The sequence below is a fragment of the Wolffia australiana genome, chromosome 14 (genome assembly GCF_029677425.1).
Source record: "Wolffia australiana isolate 7733 chromosome 14, ASM2967742v1".
NCBI classification, from domain to species: Eukaryota; Viridiplantae; Streptophyta; class Magnoliopsida; order Alismatales; family Araceae; genus Wolffia; species Wolffia australiana.
The window spans coordinates 10,283,385-10,295,795 of record NC_135848.1 but is presented as its reverse complement, the minus strand read 5'-3'; the positions used below and the strand labels follow the sequence as shown (position 1 = coordinate 10,295,795).

At 41.4% G+C, this 12,411-nt stretch overlaps 1 protein-coding gene across 1 annotated transcript in view; it reads left to right on the top strand.

The window, feature by feature from the left end:
- The first annotated feature begins 549 nt into the window (after window positions 1-549).
- Window positions 550-12,411, top strand: part of SEC8 (subunit of exocyst complex 8) — a 56,703-nt gene continuing 44,841 nt past the window's right edge. Inside the window, exons 1-4 of the mRNA XM_078585609.1 lie at window positions 550-826; window positions 1,084-1,195; window positions 1,804-2,016; window positions 2,258-2,431. Coding sequence (XP_078441735.1) covers window positions 1,142-1,195; window positions 1,804-2,016; window positions 2,258-2,431 — 441 coding nt within the window. The 5' untranslated portion in view covers window positions 550-826; window positions 1,084-1,141. The remainder of the gene's footprint in view (window positions 827-1,083; window positions 1,196-1,803; window positions 2,017-2,257; window positions 2,432-12,411) is intronic.

Genomic DNA, 12,411 nt, shown 5'->3' with positions numbered 1-12,411 from the left:
AATTCATATTTGCTTAAATTTAATCAGTATACAATAAAATAAAAGAAAAATGTATGGAATGTCATATTATACAGAGGCACCCAATGGTATTACACAATAAACTAAGTGTCAAGTCTCCTTCTGAAGAACAAATAACACGGTTTGGAATTCTGTGGATATTTAGTTTGAACTTTTAATTTTTATCCAATGTCAGAAATTACTTCAGCACAGAATTAGAAGTTGATAATAGATATAGAATATAAATGCATCATAACACATGTCTATAATTAGAGGTAGAAAGGAGGATATAAAAGCCCTAATTCTTCATGCATATAACCAAACCTCCATACAACTAGAGTGAATTCCCACTTATGAGTTGTATGAACACATAGGCCAATTAATTTCATTAACCCGTACTAAAAAATAAGTTCCCGACTGATTTTTCATCATACATGGTTGTAAATACAATTTAAAATAGGCAGATGACATTTCATCATGCTCATTCGTTTTAAACTGGTTTTTTTTGGAAAGAAAACTCGTTTAAAACTGATGGCGTAGACCTATTCGAATGAAACATTTATGAGTCGTTCCTTCTGAATTAGAAATTCAGAATCCCCTCTCTCTCTCTAGATCGTCGAGATCGACCCAGTCGACGTCTGGCAGCACCGCGTCTGCTGCGGAATCTTGTTCTTCGCCTCTGCAGATCGATTCATACTCTGTCATCATCCGATGCAGCAATCCACATATTGTCGGGAACGTCGTCAAATCTGAAGAGGGATCGTCGGGGTTGCGATTGACGCCTCTACATGTTTTGAGAAGGCAACTGGCGAGCTTTGCCTATCATAAGGTGCACTGTTTCCCCCTTTTTTTTTCGCTACATTGTTTGCTTGATGCAATTGTTACAATTCTATGGGCATTCATGATTGTATTCAATACATTACCCGGATCCAGCTTGTTTTCTCTTGTGATTCAATGGTCACGCGATGCAATCCTTATGTCTTGTGTTCTCGTCGTATGCCGTATGCGTCTTTTACGTGTCGCTTTTTGTGGTAGACACGATTCTTGCTCTGGTATATGAATGAGTGGAATTCTGACGGTTGGCAGGTTTCTTCCTTTCGTCCGTCGGTCCATCTGTGGTCGTTCAAGCTTTTGAAGAGAAAATATGAGCTCAAAAGGGGGAATTTTCGACGGGCTGCCAATCTCGACGGACAAATCAGTTAGTCTAAAGTTCGCATTTTCTTACGACACACAAATGACATCATGATATTCGTTATGATATTCGGAAATGTATCCTTATGATATTCGTTAGTTTCATTAGCCGAATACTTTATTCAGAAAGGAGAATGAAATTTTAATTTTTTCTTCTTCAAAAATAATGTTAACATTTATTTTACCAAGGTGGTCGGTGTTTGTAGTTATCTTCAATAAGGATCCCATGTTCTAGTGTTACATCTTGAACTTCTGTGATTGTCTTACGCAATTGCTCCCTTATCTTCTGGGACAAGATCTGGCAAGAAACAGGAGAGAAAAATAGTTATTTGCATGATATGAAGTTATCGTTTTAAATTTAGACTATCTTGAGAAATGTTCTCTGTTTAACTTGGATCCTCTAACTTCGATCCATATAACATGCGACTGTATTGAAAATAAATCTCCTTTCTTCAAAAAAATAAAAAGAAATAACTCTAATGAAAATGTTAAAAGACTCAACATTCTTATACTTGTCGCATTGACCCATGTTTTTTATTCCTTAGCGATGTACTTGAAAAGACTCGCTGAGATTATCTTTTTTTTTCTCATTCTATATTTACTTTGTGCTCGCAGTTCTTAAGAGAACGCCTTGCGAAGATTGATGAAAGTTGGGCAGCAGCACGTTTTGATTCTTTGCCACACGTTGTACATATACTTACTTCCAAGGAACGTGATGGTGAAATTCAATTCTTGAAAGAGCAATGTGATGTGATTGAGGACGTTGTGGATGAAGTTGTACATGCATATCACGGTGGTTTCAATAAAGCAATCCAAAATTATTCTCAAGTACGTTTCTCTATTTGATATCATTCATAGCAGTTTTTATTATTGAGTGAGAAGAGCTAAACCTTCGGAAGAGAAGAAGTGCAGGAACTATAGTAGCCTCTTTCCTTATTGTTCAAAAAAGAAATTATAGCTTCTTTCCTCACAACTTGACTATTTTTTTGTTTTGACTATTTATGAAAAATTGATTTTTTTCTCTGATTACATTCTGTTTTTTTCTGTCGTGAATTTTCTCCTTGGTTAGATACTCAGATTCTTCAGCGAATCATCACAAAGCATTTCCTCCCTGAAGACCCAGTTGGCTGAAACAAAGAATTTTGTTGGCTCACGTAATACTCAATTGCGTCAGTTGTGGTATCGCTCTCTGACATTACGTCACATTATCTCTCTACTGGATCAGATTGAGACTGTGGCAAAGGTCATTGCATCTTGCTCTTCACTGTTTTTGGATTGAAACAGATTTTTTTGCTTTAGTTGTCTCTCTTTTTATCTGCTTCTGGTCATCAAGTTCATTAGAATTTTAGTTGATCTTCTTTTATCCATATTAACATAATGTTTTAGGAATGAAACAAATTTCTTAATCACAATCTATTCTAGCATGATTCCTCGTTTAGATATGTTCGAATTATGTGCCAATGTTTCTTTTATCTTTTATTCCATCTGCTTTCAGCAAGGTCACCTGACCTATGGGCCAACTTTCGTTGTTTCATTACTAAAAGTTAAGATCTTTGGATGGCTCTTACTGCGCAAGAGACTGGTGACGTGCACTTTATGCAAAAAATGGTGATGAATATTGCAACCACTTATTCTTCGCATGCCCTTTCACCTGTTCGATCTGGGCCACCAGCAACTGGCGGCGAATGTGACGTCAGAGGTGGTCTTTTGGGAGTACATAAGGCAAGGGGGCCCTAAGAAGAGGGGGGAGGGGGGTTGAGCGATGACTGTGCTCTGGGCTATATGGCTACATTGCAATGAGGCAATATTTAAAGGGGGGGGGTTAAGGTGTCCAAGGACGGGCTCGCCCACGAGGTCAAGGGCCTCATGGCATCATGGTTTGCTAGAGGGGTAATCAGATAAGGGAGGAGTTGGCCGGGTAGTGAGGAGAGTTTTAGCTTTCTTTACATGCAACTCTGGGTGGTTACTGCTTTGTCAGGTGACCGCCTTAAATAACTTTTTTTTTCTAAAAACTTTCATTGTTTCTAGTAAGCTCATTTTTCATTGCAAAATTTATTTAAATGGGAGACAACTGCAGATGCATGTTTGAAGTCAAACCTTAGTTCTACAAATCCTGCTCTTATTTTACATGATACCTCTCCAGATCTGGTGAGGGTTGGGGGAATGAATCTCAGGCAGTAGGGTCCTCCTCTCAGGCCTGAACACACGTAGGCGAACACCAATCTTTCTGTTCGTCACTTGATAATCTGCATTGAATCAGCAAACTACCCCTAAATACAGACATAAAATTCTACTTGATGTGAAAACTAAATAGCTAACTACCCAAAGAAGATGCAAACTAGAAAATTTTTTAGCTCCAGGCTTTCTTCCACACCATTGCTCCCACACCTTCTCTTTAAGAGTTACTGCTGATCCTGAAATGCACCCAAGCTCTTTTTAATTGGTTTTTTTTGAAACAATAAAGGGATGATCACCCGACGAATCAGTGGCCTTCCTAGTTTAGTCATACGAGGCCTATCTTGGCCAATCCAAAAACTAGATCAAACCCTCCTTTCTCCTACCATCACCTGAGGAAGCCATGCCACCTTGAGTCCTTCCAACTCATGTATAGCCACATCGGTAAAAGCTGCCCTGCCCCTTAATATCACCTCGTTCCTATGCAACCAGATTGCCCACAGCACAGCCAGTAACCGACCGCCTTCTCCTTTCCTTCTACACCCACCGTTCTGGATTGAGCCCTTGAATGCCTCTTCAGAAGTCGCATCCACCCTTGATATCCCCTGGATGGCCCGAATCATGCGAGTAAAAGGGCATTCAAAAAAAATGTGTTGGCATTCATAACATACATTCCAACAATGTAGCTGGGTATAACCTTTTATGAACTGCTCATGTCATTTGTCTTCTTTGTAATATCAGCCATCCAAAAATCCTGACGTTCAGCAGGCTGTTTTGCTGCCATTGGAATTGACATGCACGGATGATTGTCGGGTCTCACTCTTGCCCCTTTCGGATCCTTGCGTCTGCCCTCTGGACTGAAAAAAGGGCTGTTTACCCAAATCTAACCATCTTGTTCCCTGCCTGTTGGACTTAACTGGACTAGGGATTGCCACATGTCAGAGAATTCTACAACCTGTTGATCCGAAAGGGCACCATGTAAGATGGGGTTCCATGCTCCATTCCTTGCTCCATCCCAACTGTCCCAAACCTAGGCATTGGGGTTCTGTATGAACGAGTATAAGCGAGGGATTGCTTCACGGAAGAGGCCTATTGGCGACCACACTTCCAACCAATACTGAAACACTGAGCCATCATCTAACTTGGTGGAGGAGTAGCGAACACGCGGGAAGATCTAAGTCATTGCCTATTGGGTGATTACCCTTGGAATGGAGCTGCTTTTCTGTCCCAATTCAGCTCCCTACCATAGATGTCCCGTTATAAATAGGTGGTGAGGTTGTCTCAGGGATTCATAATTCTTTCCACCCATTTTATTAGCAACACTGTGTTCATATTTTGTATGTATAGGACCCCCAATCCTCCCATTTTGGTAGGTCGACACACAATGTCCCATGCGAACATTACTAGCCCACACCTTTGTTACGGTCCACATCCTCTCCATAAGAGGCATCTCATCATGCTTTATAGTAGCTTCCCAATTCCTGCTGGCATCTTGAATACTGAAAGATGAAAAATGGGGATGGCTGATTGTACTAATCGCAGCAGCACCAGACGTTCCCCCCTCAATAACACCTTATCTTGCCATCCTTCCAATCGTCGTTCCATCTTCTCTGTAACCAGTTGCCACTCTGACTTTGTCATCCTCGCCCTCGTCAATGGCAGGCCCAAATACCTCATTGGAAGTCTCCCAATCAGTGTCTTCAATACCTCTGTTCAATGATTCTCCTCTTAGGATTGCTCACTACCCAAAATGGCTGATTTGGTCTGGTTAATTTGAAGACCTGAAAAGTCTGCAAAGATATCTAGTAGGATGGATAGGTTTCTCGCCTCCTCCACAGAGGTCTGTTGTGACATTCACGGACTGCAGCAGAGGAATGCCATTGGGATAGCTCATCATTTGGTAACCTGCAGTAGTCCTTGTGAGCACACTTGTTGGTACATACTTGAAGTGCATCTACTGCCAGGACGAATGGTAGTGGCATAACTGGGCACCCTTGTCTAACACCACTTTGCGGCTGAATTTAGCTGCCTTCTGGATGTCCATTCACTAAAACTGAGAAGGAATGAAAAGTGATACATCTCTTCATCCACATGATCCATTCCTTGGCAAGGCCCTCCTTTTCTAGAGGGCCCTCCCTGTGTGACTTCTCTGACTTCAACTTTCAGGGATGTCTGGGTCCTATCAGGCCCTAAACTCCATTAATCAAGTTTCACCTGCTGAAGTTTCTGATTTTTCTGTGTAACTTTTAATTATCTCCAAGCCATTGATATAAATAAAAAATTAACTGATATGGAATATTCTGGAGAGCTTCTGGTATCTCAACCTCACATGTTTCCTTCTGCTACAGTGTCAAATTGTGGTTGAAGGAAAGGGAGGGAGTTAGGTCCATTGTGTGGTACAATAGAGATGCTTTGAAGAATGATCCAAATGAATACTTTGGCTTAACTACTAATGGTGGAAGAGATGTACAAGAGAAATCTGCTGGAAGTTATATAAAAAACCACCATGTCACTATGCCCGAAAAGGAGGGACTAAGACCAGCACGGATTTTGGACAATTTCGAGCAATTCCAGCTCTGTGGGTGGCAGACCTCTTTGGCATCTGCAGCTGAGTAGGAAATATTATTGGATATTTTATTCTGAGGCCATCGATATTTTATACTTTGGTCACTAGTGTTCACTGCCGGAGGAGAGATATTTCCAGTGAGAGGCAGTAGAAAACGTCCTTCTGGATGTCTTAGGGGGGAAGGCTGGGCTCTTGTGCTTTCAATCATGAAGGTGTTTACTTTCTTGCTGCTCGTCAACCCCAACCACCTTGTAGAGTTGACACATTATTCTTTGATCAACTTCTTTTTTTCTATTTAACATCTTGGGATCCCGTTTTTGATGTTTTCATAGGAATTGAGAACAATACTCTATTGTGTGAGTATGAAGTGAATTTCCTCTGTATCATATTCATAGAAATGTAGGGCCACCATGCTCTGTAACCAGTTTAAAGGGCTGCCACTGATTTTCTTTGTGGATGTTATAAGTCACCTTTCTTCGATCTTTATTCTGAGATCTATGTGAAAGATTAATACAGTAACATTCTCTTCTGCAACATGAATGGGGTTTTGGTTCGTCACAACTTCAAGAGGTTAATTTGATTAATCTTAAGGAGTATTTGAATCACACATTCTGCTTTGTTGGAAGCCTTGACGTCCCTGCAGCACTGTTGATTCTTTGCGAGTGCAGGTTAGGGCATCAGAAGAAGAACGAGAAGGAGAGTAGGCAGGAGAAAAGTGAGAGGAGAGAGAGCCCTGGTATTGACAATATCTTTCCAGTTAACCCTTGAAGAGGGAAAATCTTCCTTTTTATAGCTTACATATCAGTTTTGGATCTTACGATCTGATATCCAGTTGGTTACAACGATAAAAAATAAAATAGACGTTACAAAAGGATATAAACGAAATACAAGAATGAGGGAGGGGGATCAAAATTTTACAAAATATTGAAAACTAGTATCTGGCTTCTAACATGCTTAGTTGGACAAAAAAGTCAAAATCATGAGTTAACTTCTGTAATTATCCCCAACAGAACAGATTGGCATTGAGGAATATGGGCCATTCGTGGATTTTAAAATGGTTATTCCTTAAATAAATGCCCAAGATGGATTCTTGAGGAAGGGGGTAGTGTCTTTATAACTACATGCCAAGAAAATCAGATAGCATCATAAATATTGAAATTTTTAAGTCCCACAGAGAATTCATACTCGTACAATTTATCTGTTGAGGTTATTAAAAAAAAAACAATTTATCTGTTGAGCGGGAAATGATTCTCGTTCCAAGCACACTTGGTTGTGTGACCTGTGGATAATCTAAGAGCTTAGGTTAACAAATTAGATCCCAGATTTGTACGTATTTGTGGGATACTCCCAAACCTAAAAGTGGTATAAATGTTTTTTTTGAAGGCAAAATAATTTGGATAAGACTGGTGTATAGAGGGGACCTCATTGCTTAATAACTCCTTCCCTGACTTTATTTATAGGTTCCTTGGCTCCCTTATTCTTCTTGAGCTGACGTGGACCTGATCCTTTTTTTGGCTTGCCTTTTATATTTTCTTGAAATAATATATCAGCATCCTACTTACAATATCAGCAAGGAAAATATTTTTCAAAAAAAAAATAGCGGCAAGGAAAATTTGATATCCATTGCCAAGAACACAATGTAGGTTCTGCAGATTTGAGTTGGAGTAGCAAAAGATGACGGAGAAGCAATGAGCAAGCAATGATATAGACATAGTCCAATGACGGATATGGAGTAGAAGAAGACTTTGAGCTTTGGCAAATCAGCCTCTCTCCTTGGATAGGGAGGATCTCTTAGCCTCCAACCAATCACACCGGTAGCTTGCTTCTACAAAATGACCAACTCCTTCATGAACCTTCAACTGGAGAGACATCCCACTTATTCTGTTTGGCTAGCACATGCTCCTTACTATGAGTTTGAAATTGGAGGAAAATTGAAGAGTCAGGAAGCAACAGGAAATCAGTAAAGCAGTGTCAAGCCCTAACCCTAATCCCGATTTAGGATAGAGAAGGGAAGAACAAAGAGGAAAAAACTCACCTTAGAAAAAGAGACATAGAACACTCTTACATTAGACGGCGCCCTAGGGTTTCTTTATAAGTATCCTGGGCGTTGCAGGCATCCAGGCTATCTTGGACCCGATAGCCTGGATCCGCTTCACTTATGTCCGATAAGGACATAAGTATACAGAAAATATAAATACAGATACACGATAGAATCATAGGCGGCTGACACCCCCTAAGCTGGTAAGTAGATGCTCCACATCCCCAGCTTGGAGAATAGCCGCTGAAAAGTCTTTCCAGATAGTCCTTTTGTAAGAATATCCGCTACTTGATCTGCCGATGGAACATGCTTGATCTGCACAACCTTGTCATCGATTTTCTGTCGAACAAAATGTCTTCGAATACGCATGTGCTTTGTCCGATCTGGTACTACAGGATTATGAGCCATGTCGATTGCTGATTTGCTGTCACACCAGATTGTGGTAGCTGCTTTCTGTGGAATATGAAGATCTTCCAATATGCCTTGAATCCAAATCCCCTTAAGTAGGGCTCGAAACTCTGCTTCAGCACTTGAAAGACATACCTCCCTTTGTTTCTTGCTTCTCCATGTAATAAGATTTCCACCGAAATACGTACAATATCCACCAGTACATCGACTGTCTACCACGGAACCACCATAATCAGAATCAGTATAGGCTTCCAAGATTGGTTTCCCTCCACGGCGAAATAATAAGCCATGTCCAGCTGTCCCCTTCAAGTATGCCAACAGTTTATGGGCAGCTTTCAGATGAGGTTCTCGAGGACTTTGCATGAATTGGCTCAATAGATTAACAGTATAAGCGATATCTGGTCGAGTGAGATTCAGATAAATTAATTTCCCAATTAGTTTTCGATATCTCAGTGGGTCAACCAGAGGTGAATCCTCACACAGTCCCAACACAACATTTTGATCAATAGGAATATTTGAAGGCTTGCAGTCTTCCATTCCATCCTCGCGTAAGATATCCAAGATATATTTGCGTTGAGAAATAACGATACCTTCAGGAGAATAAGCTACCTCAATACCCAGGAAATATCTGAGCAGTCCAAGAGATTTAATTTCAAAACGTTCACATAACCTCTGACTTAATCGTTGTATCTCAGCCTGGTCATCTCCTGTGATAATAATATCATCAACATATACTAGAAGGGCAGCAAGTTTCCGTTAGCATTAGCTTTAACAAAGAGTGTATGATCCCTGCTGCTTTGCTCATATCCCAACTTCAACATAGTTTGGGAGAATTTTCCAAACCAAGCTCGTGGTGACTGTTTTAACCCATATAATGTCTTCTTGAGTTTACACACCCACCCCTTTGGGGAATAAGAATAATATCCCGGAGGGATTTGCATATATATTTCTTCCTGTAGATCTCTATGTAAGAAAGCGTTTTTAACATCATACTGATATAACTTCCAATTGTAGGTAGCTGCAGCCCCCACAGGAATACGAACAGTACTCAACTTTGCAATGGGCGCAAAGGTCTCCTCATAGTCAATCCCATATGTTTGGGTGTATCCCTTTGCCACCAAGCAGGCCTTATATCTCTCAACAGATCCATCGGCCCTGTGTTTAATGGTATATACCCATCTACATCCAACTGGTTCCTTTCCATCCAGCAGTTGCACCATCTCCCATGTCCGGTTTTTGGCCAATGCTTCCATCTCCAAATCCATGGCTTCTTGCCACTTTGAGTCACGTGAAGCTTCACTCCACGTCTCTGGAATGGTTTCACTATCAATTGCAGCTAAAAACGCTTGGTATTCAGGATGCATCTTTTCATAGGTGACGAGGTTAGAGGATATATATCGAGGATTCTGCGTCCATGCTCGTTGTCCTTTCCGGAGAGCTATAGGCCAGCCCAAATCTGATTCTAGATCTTCGCCAGAGATGAGAGGATCACTCAATTCTTCTCCTGTAGGGTAAACATTGTCAGATGGAGTTGTTTCCGTCGTTTCATTAGGAAGAATAGAAGTACTTGATTCCCCCCCAGGAGGATCTCCCATCCGGGCACCCACTTCCGGGAGTGCTTGAATAGGTGAGACTTCAGCTTCTGCACTCGATTGAATAGTAGGGGATGGAATTGAATAGTTTATATTTATAGCTTGATAGTCATTATTCACCGGCTGGTCTGTAGTTTCTGTATCTACTAACCACTCATCTAATAGAGGAGAATCACCAAAATAGCTCTCTTGTTCTTGGAATGTAACATCAAGAGATACATACAACCGTTTTGTGGGAGGATGATAGCCCTTTTGTGTAGGGGAATAGCCCACGAAAGCACACTTCAAAGCTCTTGGACTTAATTTATCTACCGGATCATGAACATGGACAAATACAACACACCCAAAGACCCTTGGCTTGAGTCCAGTACGAAACGTCACATTAGGTAATGCTTGGGACATCAGATCAATTGGGCTTTTGAATTCCAACACCTTGGATGGGAGATGATTAATAAGATGAATTGAAGTTGATAAGGCCTCACCCCAAAGATATTTAGGCACCGATTGATGAAATAGAAGAGCACGAGTTGTAGCAAAAATGTGACCAATCTTGCGTTCTGCAACACCATTTTGTTGAGGTGTTTTCATGCACGATGATTCATGAATTATACCACGTTCCTTGAAGAATTTCAAGAGGCTATTGTTGAAGTAGTCTTTGGCATTATCGGATCGGAAGACCTTAACCTGTGTTTGATATTGAGTTTGCACTAAGATGCAAAAACTTTTGACTATATCAGTTACTTCTGATTTGTGCTTCAACAGGTATGCCCACGTGTAACGAGTACAATCATCCACAAATACAATAAACCACCATGCACCCTTCGGAGAAGTCGTCAGACTTGGCCCCCAAACATCACTATGGATTAATCCAAAGGGTACATTTTGATGCTTACTGCGGCGATTAAAAGTTGTTCGGCGATGTTTTGCATATTGACAAGCATCACAGACTAGTTTAGAAAGGTCACACTGCTTCGCAAAACATGGAAAAATCTTTCCCAAAAGATCAAAAGATGGATGTCCCAAACGAGAATGAAATAATTTAACTTGTTCCCACACTGGCAGCTCAGTGTCGCTCGACGGGTACAATTCCCGGACAGCAAATCCAGTAGGTGAGTAATCTTCCACGTGAAGCAGGCCATCTCACTCCTCAATTGAGCCAATCCTTTGGTTCAACTTCTTGTCCCATACAAAACAACCATCAGAACTCAGAGTTAGTATAGTTGGTGTATCTTTCACATAGCGTTGAGGAGAAAAGTTGCCTGTTTGAGCTGTTGGAATGCCGTCTCAGCCACCTTGTCCCCTCGGAATGCACCTTTTTTGAGTAGCTTCGTGAGGGGTCGAGCAATGATGCCATATTCAGCTACAAACCGGCGATATTGCCTGTCAGTCCCAAGGACTTAAGTTTCTTGTCATCCCGTGGTGTCGGCCAGGTCTTCATGGTGATGATCTTGTGTTCATCTGCAGAGACTCCCTACGGCGATATCCAATACACCAAGTATTCGAGACAGGTCCCCCCAAACGTGCATTTCCTGGTATTAATGCGCAAGCTGTGCTCCATCAGCTTCTGAAACACCAGAAATAAGTGTTCCTTGTGGTCAGCGTCTGAATGGCTGTAAATTAAGATATCATGAAAAAAACACTAAAATGAAATGCCGGAGGTAGGGGCAGAAAATTTGATTCATCAGTGACTGGAACGTGGCCGGAGCATTTTTAAGGCCAAATGGCATGACAAGGAATTCAAAGTGGCCTTCATGAGTGTGGAAAGCTGTCTTAGCCACGTCATCACTGTGCATCCGAATCTGGTGATAACTCGACCTTAAATCGAGTTTGGAAAAGATAACAGCCCCATGTACTTCATTGAGAAGTTCTTCAGCCACTGGTATGGGAAATTTTGTTGCCAAAAGTGAGGCGATTCAATGCACGATAGGCCACGCAGAAACGCCATCCTCCATCTTTTTTCTTCACTAGGAGCGCCGGGCTGGCATACGGGCTAACTGACGGTTGGATAATTCCTGCTGCACACATCTCGCCAACCAATTTCTCAATTTCAATCTTCATGGCATGTGGGTAACGGTAGGGTCTCGTGGATACTGGTTTTATCTCCAGTTCCAGACAGATGGTATGGTCAATACTTCTTGCCGGAGGAAGAGATGTAGGAGCTTCAAATATTGCGGGAAACTGGTTCCTGAACTCAGACAGGAGGTCCTCATCCACTTGTTGGGTTGAACGTGTTTCTTAAATCGACAATTGGAAAAGGGCGACGCAGATCTCATTCTCTTGCTGAATTTCCTTATGTATTGCCTTGAATTTCCTTATGTACCTGAATGGTTCAAACTGGGGTTGCCGCGTAAGGTGATGATGTGGCCGTCCCTTTGAAAAGTCATGCATAAGGTGTCCCACTCAACCAGTGTCTTGCCCATAGTTGTCAACCATTTCATACCCAA